Raw genomic sequence first — 12,867 nt, 5'->3', positions numbered from 1 at the left:
TCCAAACACTGACTCATACACAAATGTATACTGGAGATACAGACTAGCATCAGGCCCTTTTTAAAAAAATTTTTATTTATTTTTTTTGGCCGCACCCGCAGCATATGGAAGTTTCTGGGCCAGGGATCGTACCCGTGCCACAGCAGCAACCTAAGCTGCTGCCGCGATGATGCCGGATCCTTACTCCACTGTGCCACAAGAGAACTCCTTTAGAAGGTACTGGAACCCGGCTGTGTGTGTGCCTGAATTATATGTTACGGCACAGGCTGCACACGTGGAAAAAAGGCCAGTCACTCTAGCAACTGGAGGGCTCCTCCTCCACAATCCATTTGGAATGTCTTGATCTTTGGGTCGCTGGCCCTTGGGGCCCTCCCTGGAGGACTCTTCTGCCAGGCCTGCAGAGTGCACTGCTTGCCCCACCTGGCCTCAGAGGGGCCCACTGGCCAGAGGAATTTGTCAGCGGTGGTGGTGGTGGCGGCAGCGGTGACTGCATCTCAGATGTAGTTGGCAGAGGGCTGTCTGGCATTGAGCCGCTGCATGTGACAGCCGTGGCAGAGCAAGTGCCCATCCAGAGGGAAGCAGCAGCAGCCTTCCTCATCACTCAGCTGCATCCGGCAGTCCTAGGGAAGAAGGACGCCTGGTTCACCTCAGCCCAGGCACCGGGGACATCTTGGGAGTCTGCCCTGCTTAACACCAGACTCCTAACGACTAGAAGAAGGGGGGTGAGGGTGTGGGAGGGGATGGACTCCCAGAAGAGAAACCCGAGAAAATACCTCAGCTGGACACCAGGTGTCGCTGCTACAGCAGAAATAATGAGATGGGCTCCCACTTCCAGCTGCTACCAGGAAAGTCCCTAGTTTTAGAAGTCTTGACTCTGGAGAAGCCAGATTTAGAAAGGACTAAACAACCAGGCCCAGAGACAGTGGCTGAAGGACAGATGAGGAAGAGGCTGGCGATGGGTCAGAGCACCTTCCTGGTTTCCTGGGCCCTGTGTCTCTCCTACAGACTCCACTCCCCTAACCCCATTCCAACTCTCCTCTGGGAGCCTGGGGCCCCCAACACTCACCTCACAGTGGTAGCACTCAAAGTGGTAATCTCGGTCCATGGATATCACCCTCACAATGTCCTCACAGCCCTGAAATAACGCACACGCCCATGGGCACAGGAGCAGCATGACCAGAACTCCCCACCACCACCGCCCCCACCCAAATGGGGAGATCACACAGAGGCCTCCGGAACCTCTCTGCCATCGTCTGTAGCTTTTTTTTCTTTTTTTTTTTTTTTTTAGGGCCACACCCAAAGCATATGGAGGTTCCCAGGCTAGGGGTCTAATCGGAGCTATAGCTGCTGGCCTACACCACCGCCGCAGCAACATGGGATCCAAGCCACGTCTGCAACCTACACCACAGCTCACGGCAAAGCTGGATCCTTAATCCACTGAGCAAGGCCAGGGATCAAGCCCACAACCTCATGGTTCTTAGTCCAATTCATTTCAGCTGTGCCACAACAGGAATTCCATCATCTGTAGCTTTGACGACCTTTGCAAACCCTACCGAACGTTCCACCTCTCCTTCCTTGGTGCTGCCTCCAAGAGGGCCTGTCCCCTCACAGAGCCTTCCCTCTGTCCAGGGGCTCGGGCCTTACCTACCTCTCCCATTTGTGGGGGAAGTAAAGCGGAAGGAAGGGGCAGGCCGCATAAGCAGGCTAAGACGGGGGCGGGGAAGCTCAACAGGGTCTGGTTCCTCATGGGCTTTTGGCTTGGCTCCCTAGGCTCACTTTTGGCACACACGGCAGAAATCACTTCTGACCCCCTCCTACCGGCCCTGAGGATTTTCTCCACCTTTTTCTAGCCCCTAATCTGGGAGCTGGTGACCTTGACCTCAAAGAAAGTCTATTTCTCTGGCCTGGGAGCAAAAAGATGGAGGCTGGGCCCAGTGAGGCTGTCAGACAAGTCCAGGCCCGGATGTTGGGGTCAGGGTGGTGACCCCTAGAGCAGAGTCACACGGGAATCTTCTCAGAATACATTCCTCAGCACCACTGCCTCCCATGGGAGGCCAGGCAGCATGTCCCCAGCCCCTCCCCAGCGGCCGCAGCACTGGCTGCCCTGCGGGAGGACCCAGACATACTGACCTCTGAGGGGAGGATGGGTTGGCCACAGGCTGCACACTTAGGAGCATAATTTCTGAAAGAGAGAGGATGGAGATGAGCTGAGGAGGGGGAAATCCCTGAGCCCAGTTCCACACCACACCCCAAGGGGTGGACTCACTTGTGGTAGTCGGTGACACAGTACACCTGGTTGGAGAAGTCCACGGTGAAGGGGATGCCGTCCAGGCACTTGTTGCAAACAACGCATCGGAAGCAGCCTGGGTGGTAGGACTTTCCCATTGCCTGGAGGATCTGGCCCAGGGGGAAGCAGAATCAGTCTCCACTCTCTGGCTACCGGCTACCAATGACGTTCCCTGCTGTTCTTGCCAACCCCATCAGAGCCGCTGCTCTCCTCCCAGAACACTGCTATGTAATCTGGGAGGACCAAGGGTCTTCAAATGGAGGCAGAAGCCCTGAAAAAGGTCTTGGAGAGCATCCAGGCCAGTGTTTCTCAGCCCTGGCAGCATATCAGGGTCACCCAGGGAGGTTTTAAGCCCATCAATGCTTGGGTCCCACCCAGAAGTATTCAGCACAGTCTCTGGTAATGCCCAGTGTTGGTATTTTTCTTTACTTCTTCCCAGGTGATCTGCTAGGCTGCCAGAGCTGTGAAGCACCACGCCAACCCAGTCCCTCCTTAGAGAACAGATAACTGAGTTCCAGCTGATCCCAGTCAGTAACAGGAAGGGGATTAAGACCCAGGACCCCATACTCCTAGCTTAGGCACTCGACCTGGCTATGGCTGCAGAGTTAGGGAGGAGCCGGATCATAGAAGCCTGGGGGCGGCAGGCTGAGGAGTCCAGACCTGATCCCACAGGCAGAAAGAAGCCACCATGAACAGCTGTTCTGAGAGGAATGGATGCAAGTGATTGCTGGGAGGTTTCCTCCCCCAGCCTTTTCTCAGTATCCATTTAGCTCCTGATTCTCCCCTTGGCCCCTGAGCCTCGCAGTCTCAGCTGAAGATGCTTTTCTTACCTTCTCCAAAATCAAGTGACCACAGACACAGCATTTCTCAGCTGCCTCCTGAAACCCTGAAAACTAGGAGGAGATCAAGAGAGGATGTTAACAGGCTGAGAATGACCTGATGGGTAGAACCCCAGAGGACCACCAAGAAGGGGGCGGAAGCCAATTCCAGGACCAGGGACCACTCACTCACCAGATAATCTTCCTCACAGTACACCGAGCCGTTGACACTGTAGAAAGCCTTGCATCGCAAAGTTCGCCCTAGAAGCAGTAGAGAAGGGGCTGGAGCCTCTCCCAGGGTCCAGGCACGGGGTGTCCCGCACAAGGCATGATGCATTTAAATCTGGACTTTAGTGCTTGTCCTCCTAACTGCTGTCTGTCCCGTCTCCCCAAGCAAATACTCCGCCTGATGCAATTCCCCTTTGCTTTGATCTCAGCCTGTCAATTCCTCTCTCCCCCGCTTGCTGCTCCTCCAGCCCCTGCCTCCTCAACAGTTTTCTCTGACCCTGCTTTACTTTTTATTATTATTATTGTTTTTTATCACCCTGCTTTCAATGAGTGCCTTCCTCTCCGGTGCCCACGCTCATTCACAGAGCCGCCTGGGAAGCAGAGCCAACCACAGGCTGGAGGACAAGATCAAGGAGCTCTAAGGTGCCATACGATGTGCTCAGAGACAATCACACTGTCAGGGACTTTGCCCTCTGGGACCTTTCAACTCAGGAGCCCCTTTGCCTGAACATAGTGATCCTGTTCTCCTAGCACTGCCTGTCTCCCAGGGATGGGCTCCATGGAGGTCAGGACATAGTGGAACTGCTGCTGGGGACAAAGCGCTTTGTTTGGGAGCCAAGTCGGTCCCCTTTCCTGCTGCACTAGGCTGCTTCCCCAAGCTCAGAGGAACCCAGCGTCTCGGGGGTCAGAAGCAGTCCAGGATCTTCTGTAGGCAGACAAGGCGGGAGCTTCCCCGTGAAACCAACACCCAGGAACTGCTGCAGGGTGTCTAAATTATCAGGTATGAGGAGGAATGAGACCAGGGCGGAGAATGGGCACGTTTCCCACCTCTGCCCTCTTCTCATCCAAATCCCCACTTCCAGCTCTGCCCAGGGGTTTAGTAAAGCTGACTTAAAAACTCATGAGACACAGGGGAGCAGAGGGAAGGAAAGAGACATTCCCAGGAGAGGCCCTATAAACAGAAGGGCAAACAGAGAGATGAACCTAACACTCTGGGAGTGGCAGGGAGAGAAAAGCTGAGCGCTAGAGTCAGGCAGAGATAGGAGATTAAAGGTTCAGCAAAGGAATCGGAGTGGGTAGGCAGTGGGGAAGGGGGGGGCAAATGAGGGAGGTGAGGGAAGGGCTGGGAGCACCCCCTCTCCAGGCGGGCCTCCTGAGCTAACAGCAGCAGGCATTCCTGGAGCGTGATGTCATCAGCTTGGCATGGCCCGGTGGCCTGCACTCCAGCGAGGTGGCTGAACTCTGACCAGCCAAGAGAAAACCCCCCTCTCCGCACCCCCACCCCACAGCTACCCCACTCCCCCAGCCCACCCCGCCCTTCCCACATTCCAGTCTTTCACTGTCGCCCCAGGCAACTGCCCAAGACCAAACCCCACGAAGGAGAGGCCGGAGGGCTGGGAGGGAGTCCAGGCTGGGCAAGCAGGAAGGCAGAAGAAAGAGGGAGGAACAGAGCGGAGGGAAGAGGCTAAAAGGGAGGGCTGACTCCAACAGGCTGACCCAACACAGGGGAGTGGGCGGGAGAGCCAGGTAGAGCACAGAGAAGGGCCGCAAGAGAGAAGGTGGGGACCAGGCTAGCAAATGAAGAGGCACAAGCCCTGCTTGCCCTGGGCACTTGGGAGTGCGAATGTGCGGGGAGGGCTTGGGGCCTCAGGCCCTGGTCTCGAAGAAGGTCTGGTCAGGTGGGGGCCTTCACTCACGGGGCCTTCACTCACCGCAGGAGCAGCAAACAAAGCACTGGGTGTGGTATAGGCTGTCCAAGGCCTGGCAGGCGTTGCTCTGCCCGTAGATGCCTTTGTTGCACTTGATGCAGGTGCCTGAGAAGAGAGAAGAGGTTGTGAGCATCACACCCCGCTCCCCTTGCTCAAAACCAGGGAGTTTTCATGGTTCCTGACGGCAGAGGACCACCCGTTGCAGCCTCCTTTTGATGGGCTCCCTTCTGGGAAGAGAGAGGAGATGAGATATATCGTGGTCTCGGCTGGGCCAACGTATACTTGTTTACTGACTAATCAACAGGTATTTTTTTTTTCCCTATTCTTTTTTAGGGCCACACCCGCGGCATATGGAGGTTCCCAGGCTAGGGGTCGAATCGGAGCTACAGCTGCCAGACTACACCACAGCCACAGCAACACAGGATCCGAGCCGCATCTGCGACCTAACACCACAGCTCACGGCAACGCCAGATCCTTAACCTACTGAGCGAGGGCCGGTTTCAAACTCACAACCTCATGGTTACTAGTCGGATTTGTTTTTGCTGCACCACAATGGGAATTCCATTAACAGGTCTTTTCTAAATATCTATTTAATGCCTAGCAAAAACATCGTGCCCATACTGAGGAAAATTGGAGAAAGTCAAAGATATGATCCCTGGACTTCAGATACTTGGTTTATGTTGAGGAGAAAAGACTAAACAGACCCTTGCCTGGGAGCCCTGTGATCCCAGCTGCACTGTGTGGGACAGTCAGAGAGATGAGTCCGTAAGGGCCCAGTGGCAGACTGGAAAAAACCTCCTAGAGAAAGCAGGCCAGGCCCAGAGAGCCTCCCAGGGTCCTCAGTTTCCCCATCTGTAAAATCGACTGCGGCTGTTCAGCCACAGAATGACCTTTCTGTACCTCTAGGCTTCCAAAGATGGAAAGTAGGATCTGGCTCAGCAGAGAGCCCTGTGCAGAGGGGACCGAGTGTGTGTGACTCCTCTAGGGAGGTGACTGCTGAGAATGCAGGGTGTGTTCCAGGGACTGAGGGTGGCAGAGGAGGGGGGAAGGGCAGCAGAACCCCTAATGTCTCGCTGCCATCTTCTACCACAGGAGGAACAGAGCCCAAACAGTCTTCCCTGACATCCCCCCTAAAATACGCAACACCTGGCTGTGGCGCCCGCCTTTCCTGGGTGTGTTCCTCCCTCCCTCCACTCCCCAATTCCAGGCCCATGAGTGAGGGCTAGAGCCTGTCTTTGGGGAGCAGATCCCAACGGGCCCGACTCACCCCGCCGCCCCACCTCTCCCCCCCTCGGCACACTGCCACACTCCTTGCCTGTTGGGGCCCATCCCAGTCTTTGCCCAGGGGCTTGGGAGCCCGTGCGGCAGCTGCAGCGGCTGATGGGCCCAGGCCTGTCCTGCTCCCGCCCTCTGGCAGCTGGGCAAGGCTGCAGCCAAAGAAGAGGGCCCCTACTAGGGGCAGGAGGAGGAGGGTACAGTCAAGCTGAGGGTCCTATCAGAGGAGGCCACCTGGCCCCCAGGGAGAGGAGCCCCCCATAGACACACACACCAGGGTCAAAATGTGGCTTCCCCAGGGGAAGGGAGCTCTGCCCCAAGACTGCCATGCAGGGGGCCCTGTCAGAGCCATTTCTTTTTTCTTTCTTTTTTTTTTTCTTTTTGTCTTTTTAGGGCCGCACCCATGGCATATGGAGGTTCCCAGGCTAGGGGTCCAATCAGAGTTGTATCTGCCAGCCCACACCACAGCCACAGCCACAGCCACAAAGGATCTGAGCCACGTCTGCAAATTACACCACAGGTTATGGTAACGCAGGATCCTTAACCCACTGAGTAAGGCCAGGGCTCTAACCCGCGTCCTCATGGATACCAGTTAGGTTCGTTAACCACTGAGCATGATGGGAACTCCCAGAGCCATTTCTTTGGAAAGCCTTGGACATCTTGGGCAAGCCAACTGCTCAGGCGTGTCCGATCACCTCCTCTAACCCAGCATATCCACACCTAGGCTCTACCTGCCATTTTACTGCAATTTCTCCCAGATCCTCCCTTTTGGTTCTGATGGCTTAGTTGAAACATCTTTCCACCCATCAGCCACTTCTCCAGGGCCTCAAAAGGAAACTGCTAAAAGGATCCTGTCACTTAGTCTCCCTTGACCAAGGCATCATCTGCTCTGGGCTGTCCCTTTCGGGTGGGGGTGGAGTGGGGGGGGGGGAAATGGAGTTGAACTTGGCAGGCCCTTCCAGTCGGCAGCCCTGTTACCTCTGAACCTCTTCTCCAACTTTCCTTCCCTGGCTGGGTTCCTCTCCCTATTTATATTTCTAGCCACAGAGTTCTAGAACATGGGGCCCAGGGCAGGAACATGGATGGTGAGAAAGGTGAGAAGATGATGCGAACACTTTAGAGACCCACTGCCCTGGGGGTGAGGCCTCTACTTCCTGTACTTCCTGTCACAATCAGATTAGCTGGTTGTTTTAATATAGTGATGTGGTACTTGTGGGTCTTGGCTGAAAGATGGTTCAAGATCCCACTGCCTCCAGCCTCCCTCCATAGCTGAGACATATGATCAATTAATACTTCTGGAAGGTAACTGCGTGGGGGCGAAAGGTAGCGGTCAAGTTTCTTTAGCAGCAGGAAGTAAGGGGCTACTTCGTGCCTGAATTCTGAGCGGGTTATGGCCAGATGCGAAGGCCAGGTTATTTCTGGCAATTTTACACATTCGTCAACCATCCACGGGTGATGCTGTCCGGGTGGCCAAGACTTCTGCCCTGACTTCCGGAGGATGGGGAAAATAGAATCTGAAGCCACCAGCTCTTAAATGCCCACGCAGGCACCCGGCCAGCAGGTCCAGCAGGTCCGGGGCCGGTCAGCAGTAGGGTCCCTGCTTTTCGTCCCAGGGCTTTCATTCTTTCCTCGGGCTCCATATCCCCGACCGCGGCAGCCACAGCTCCGCGCGTGTTAGGAGGCAGCTCCCCCACCCCCTGCACCTCACCTCCGCCCTGCGCCGCGCGACCGGCCCCGCCCGCGGGCACCTGGAGCGCCCGGGCAGGAGCCGGCACGCACGCTGCCCGCCCGCCCCGCCCCCCACCCGCGCATTCCCCGAATTCCTGCGGGCGGAGCCTGGGCCCGGGTGGGGGCGCGGCGCGCAGGAGCCTGCAGGGGCACCACCGCCGAGGGGGTAGCAAGATGGGGGATGCTCTCACGGCCCCACTTGGTCCCCTCCCTACGAGGCCTCCTACCGAGAAAAACCCAGGCTCTAAAGCTTGAGGAACTGGAGATCACACAGGGAGGGGGTGAATTTAGCAGGAATAGGGTGCCTGTGGTCCATCTGAAACCCAGTGGGAAGGGAATTCTTCTCTTGCCTCTTTCCTAGCCCTGAGTCTCTGCCTCCGACCTCCTGGCGCAGGCAGTTTTGGCCGTCGGGGCAGAGGGGAACCAAATGCGGTGACGGGTCCCTCCCCGTCCCTCACCACTTCTCTCACTCACCAAAGTAGTCTTCTCTGGACTCCGGCTCCCGTATCCGGGTCCGGGCAGCCTCCTGAACGAACGCACCCGGCGGCTCCTCAAGACCCGACGGCTCAATTCCCGAGGGTTCCCCGCGGGCGCCGGCTTCTCGCCCACCTGTGCCCCCTGTCAGGCGCAGCAACGCTGTTAGCTCATCCTGGTATCGGGCGCCAGCGGCGCAGTCCCCGTAGCCAGTCACCGAGTGTCGTCCGGGTTGCGCCCCTCGTCTCTCCAAGGGCCCAGCCGCTCCTACTCCAGCTCCGGCAAGAGCTCCCGGGCTGCCCAGGGCCGGGGGATATGAGTGGCGGCTTTCCTGGCAGCCGAATCCGGCCGGCCGATGAGCGCACAGTCGGTCCAGGGCAGCGTGGAGCTCGGGGTAGGCGGACGGCACCCCTCCGGAGGAATAGCCTGCCGGAACCCCAGCCAGGGGTGGGCCAAACAGGCAAGGCCCGGCAGGCAGAGGACTGCCGTGGCGCTGGTCATAGCCCATGCTGATGCCGCTGGTACGATTGCTGCAGGGTCGGCTACCTCCGGCTCCACCAGCCCCCGCCCCGTCCAGCAGCAGACTGCCCCGGGGGCTGGACGGCTTGCTCGCGTCGCTGGCTGAGCTACTGGCAAAACTGGAGCGGGGGCTTAGGGCTGGGGCCGTGGTCTCCAGCCGAAAGTCAGGGGGCAATGACTGAGGTAGAGGCAAGGCCCGGGTGGGAGGTGGCACCCCGGGAAAGGAGGCTTCGTAGCGCTGCGCCTCAAAGGAGCCGCGGGGGTTCCGCTCAGCATCCAGGGGGCCTTGCTCCCGGGCTGGCTCCAACGGCTCATCCCCAAGTCCCCCAGTAGCTCCACGGGGCCCTGATTTCCTAGGTCCCCCTAATCCGCTCTGACGCCCCTTTCCCGGCCCGGGGGTCCCATCAGACCCAGACCGGCTAGATTCACCCTTTCTGCGGCCGAACTTGGCGCTGCCGGAGTCCGAGAGTCTTAACTTCTCTAGCAGGCGACTGGCTTTCTCCCCTAATCGCTCCATGCCCTCGGGCCTGGGGACTCCAGCCCCCTCCCCGCCCGGCACCCTGCAGCGTCTCGGTGGCCGCTTCTCTCTCCCTGCGGCTGGACTCGGGTTCCCCGGGGGCACAGGATAGGCACCGGGATTTAGCGGGTGGCCTGGATGCCCCGCGCCAAGAATCCCGCAGCATCCCCCAGCGACAGGGGTTGCGTCCCCCCGCGCATCAGGGGTTAAGCAAGGCTAGAAGGGCCGACGGCCGTGGCTGTGCCTTCCGCAGGTCTATCTGTTCACGAGCCGACTCACCCGGCAGCCCCACTCTCCCCGGCCCCCGCCCCCCTCGCTCTCACACTCAGCACGGACCCAACTTCTCTCCCAAACTTTTGTCTGCCTGGCCGGATCTACTTTCCTGGAGGGGCGGGGCGCTGAGTGCGAAAGAAACAGGGGTGTCGGCGCAGGAATCTGGTGCGCCGGAGGAGGGGAGAGCGGGTGCTGGTGCCAACTGTCCTGGAACTGGAGATCCGCCGACTGACGGCTAAAAAAGGGCGAGGGGCAGTTTGGGCAATAGCTACTACACCACTCAAGAATTGGGACAGGAAAAAGTGGGGGAGGGGAGGGGAACTCTTTGTTTGTAGTTGGAATGCGCGGAGGGGCACCGTGGAATGTCGCGGCCCGGGACCCGGCGACGCGAGGCTTGTTCTGCGCAAACACCGTGACTTTGTTCCTAGTATGAGGACTGCTGGAGAGATGAGGAGGGACTGATACAGAAATAGTGAGACAGGGAGAGAAAAGAAATGTAGATACACAGAGAGGTTCAGAGCGAGGAAGCCCTTATAGAGAGGTTGTGGAAGACAGGTATGGAAAGAAAGAGAGCAGACCAAAGGGGATCGATCGCGGGTGTTGCAGAGACCGAAGGCTGAATAGGCCAAGAAAAAGACAAATTTGTGCGAATCCAGAGAGAATGAGAGACAAACAGATAAGCTGCAATGCAAAGACAACTTTCTGAATCCAAAACTCTGCAGTTGGAGGGAGGGAGTTTTAGAGTGTGTGTGTGAAAGGAGAGAGAAAAAGGCTTGGGACTAATCTCTACCTTCAGGGTAGGGCTGATAGAGGGATCGATAGACACCCCCTGGTGTTGGGAAATGAGATTTTTAGCAACTATTTCTGGTGACTGGGGATAGAAGGCCTGGTTTTTAGGGGTAGCAAAGGCCTCGCCCTTGGTTGGCCCACAGGAGATTGGTGATAAAGAGTAAGTATCAACTTAAGCGGAAGAAAAAATATGTTCTTTAGAAGAGATAGCAAGTGAAAATGATCAAGGTGGAAAAGCAAAAGAGGCCAATCCTGGCCATACTAGGAGGCTCAAGAATAAGGAAAAGAGGAAGCCCTGGCTGAAGCTGAACATACCTGATTAAATATCAGCCAATGGATTTTGCCCAGACCAGCACATCAGGGGCATGGGGTAGGGTGTGGGGGAAAATGGAGAGGGAAAATAACTCCTTTGCATTTGGATAGTAAATTAGTATGAAAATTATATGCAAACAAATCATGCATATTATTTTCACTTCAACATTCTGAACACCTTTTACAATCTTAGTGTGGCCTTAGGGAAAGGGGAAGGAAAGGAGGTTAATATCTTTGGGGAAATTAATTTGGCACAAACTGTTTGGCTTCTCTGCCCTAGCTGCATTGTCTCCCTGCCCTCATCTCTCCTGAGAATCAGCCTCTTTCCCTGGTCAGGGCTACAGCATCTCTCTGATCCAGAGGAGAGTTTACTCTTAGGGTGGAAGCAAGGAGGACTGAAAGCATTAGTAACCCAGGGGAGCTCTCAGGTTGCATCCAGAACCTGCTGTTGCGTGCCATCTTCAGAATCAGCCATAAGCTTCTCCCTCCTTTCCTGTCTCCCCATGGGGAAGGAGAACCTGGATGCTTCCTTCCAATTACCTACATTTTCTAACATTTGGGAGCTTTGCTCCTTTGGCGTTAGAATGGGAGAGTAAATCTTATGAAAAGTTGAGATGCCATTAAAGGAGGCCCATCCGGGAGCTGGTAGTGGCAGTAGTAGGCACAGTTGGGATCAAGAACTTGGGTGTTCAGGGGATGACAGGAAGCAGACACAAGTGAAAGGGGGACACTCTGATAGGGCAGGTGCCAGCAGTGCTCATGACCTCGGGGTAACCACTCTATAGGCTGAACTAGAGCCAGGAGCTCCACAGGCCCTATTCTCCCTCCCCAGGACTTTAGGCTCTATATACACAGATGACTCCTCAGTCCGTATCTCTAGCCTAGACTCTCTTGGACTTAAAAACTCAGCTGACGACTAGCACCTCTACTTGGTTGTCTCAAAGGTACACAACACCCTAAACTGACCTCACCTTCCCTGCCTCCCAAAACTGGCTCCTCCAGCATTTCCTGAGCAAATGGCGCCATTAACCACTTAGCTACTTAAGCCAGAAATCTGAATATTGACCTTATGTCCCCCTCCCTTAACCTCAAATCCTATCACCAAGGCCTATCACCAAGTCTTGTCAATTCTGCTTCCAAATTATCTTTCAAATCTGTCCTTCCCTCATCAACATCACTACACATACACACACACACACACACACACACACATGCACGCACGCACGCACGCACGCACACACGCACACACGCACACACACACACACCACCATCTCTTCTCTCCTGGACCACTGCAAAAGTCTCCCTGCTGAAGCTTTCTCCCTCCCATCCATCTCATACCCTGAGGATCATATTTCCCTGTTTAAAACCTATCAGTGATTGCTCACTGCCCTTGAATTAGAGTCTATACTTTTAAAGTATTTCACAGGGTCTCTCTACCTCTCCAGTCTCTTCTCTCAGCATCACCCCCCCCCACACACACACCTCCCCAAACAGCTCTGCAGTAGAATTGCACCTTGTCTGTGCTCCCTCTTGCCTGTGGACTTTTGTACCTGCAGTTCCCTAGGTTTGGAAAACTCTCTTGGCCTCTCCTTCCCTTCTGGTTTAAATACCACTTTAGGTATCAATTAAATTTTTTTTTGTTTTTTTTAGGGCTTCACCCTCTGCATATGGAGGTTCCCAGGCTAGGGGTCCAACTGGAGCTGTAGCCGCTGGCCTATACCACAGCCACAGCAACGCCAGATCCAAGCTACATGGCAACGCCAGATCCTTAACCCACTATGCGAGGCCAGGGACTGAACCCACATCGTCATGGATGCTAGTTGGGTTTGTTAACTGCTAGGCCATGACGGAAATTCCTTTTTTTTTCTTTTTAGGGCTGCACCCAGGGCATATGGAGGTTCCCAGGATAGATGTCAAATCAGAGCTGTAACCACTGGC

At 55.8% G+C, this 12,867-nt stretch overlaps 1 protein-coding gene across 1 annotated transcript; it reads right to left on the bottom strand.

Moving 5' to 3' along the window:
• Positions 1–54: 54 nt before the first annotated feature.
• AJUBA (ajuba LIM protein) lies at positions 55–9,904 on the bottom strand. Its single transcript, XM_021099246.2, has 8 exons — positions 8,520–9,904; positions 5,046–5,147; positions 3,299–3,366; positions 3,118–3,180; positions 2,267–2,397; positions 2,131–2,182; positions 1,067–1,135; positions 55–620 (listed from the first exon to the last, which is right to left on the bottom strand). The coding sequence occupies exons 1-8, from the start codon at positions 9,553–9,555 to the stop codon at positions 495–497; spliced, it is 1,647 nt and encodes a 548-aa protein (XP_020954905.1). The 5' UTR covers positions 9,556–9,904; the 3' UTR covers positions 55–494.
• Between the last annotated feature and the right edge of the window lie 2,963 nt (positions 9,905–12,867).

Source organism: Sus scrofa, chromosome 7, assembly GCF_054392235.1.
Source record: "Sus scrofa isolate SSC_HxYL_T2T_F1_AM1 chromosome 7, Sscrofa_HxYL_maternal_Yorkshire_Landrace_v2.0, whole genome shotgun sequence".
Taxonomy (NCBI): Eukaryota; Metazoa; Chordata; class Mammalia; order Artiodactyla; family Suidae; genus Sus; species Sus scrofa.
Note: the sequence above shows the minus strand (reverse complement) of the source record. Positions and strands in the feature narration are given on the sequence as shown.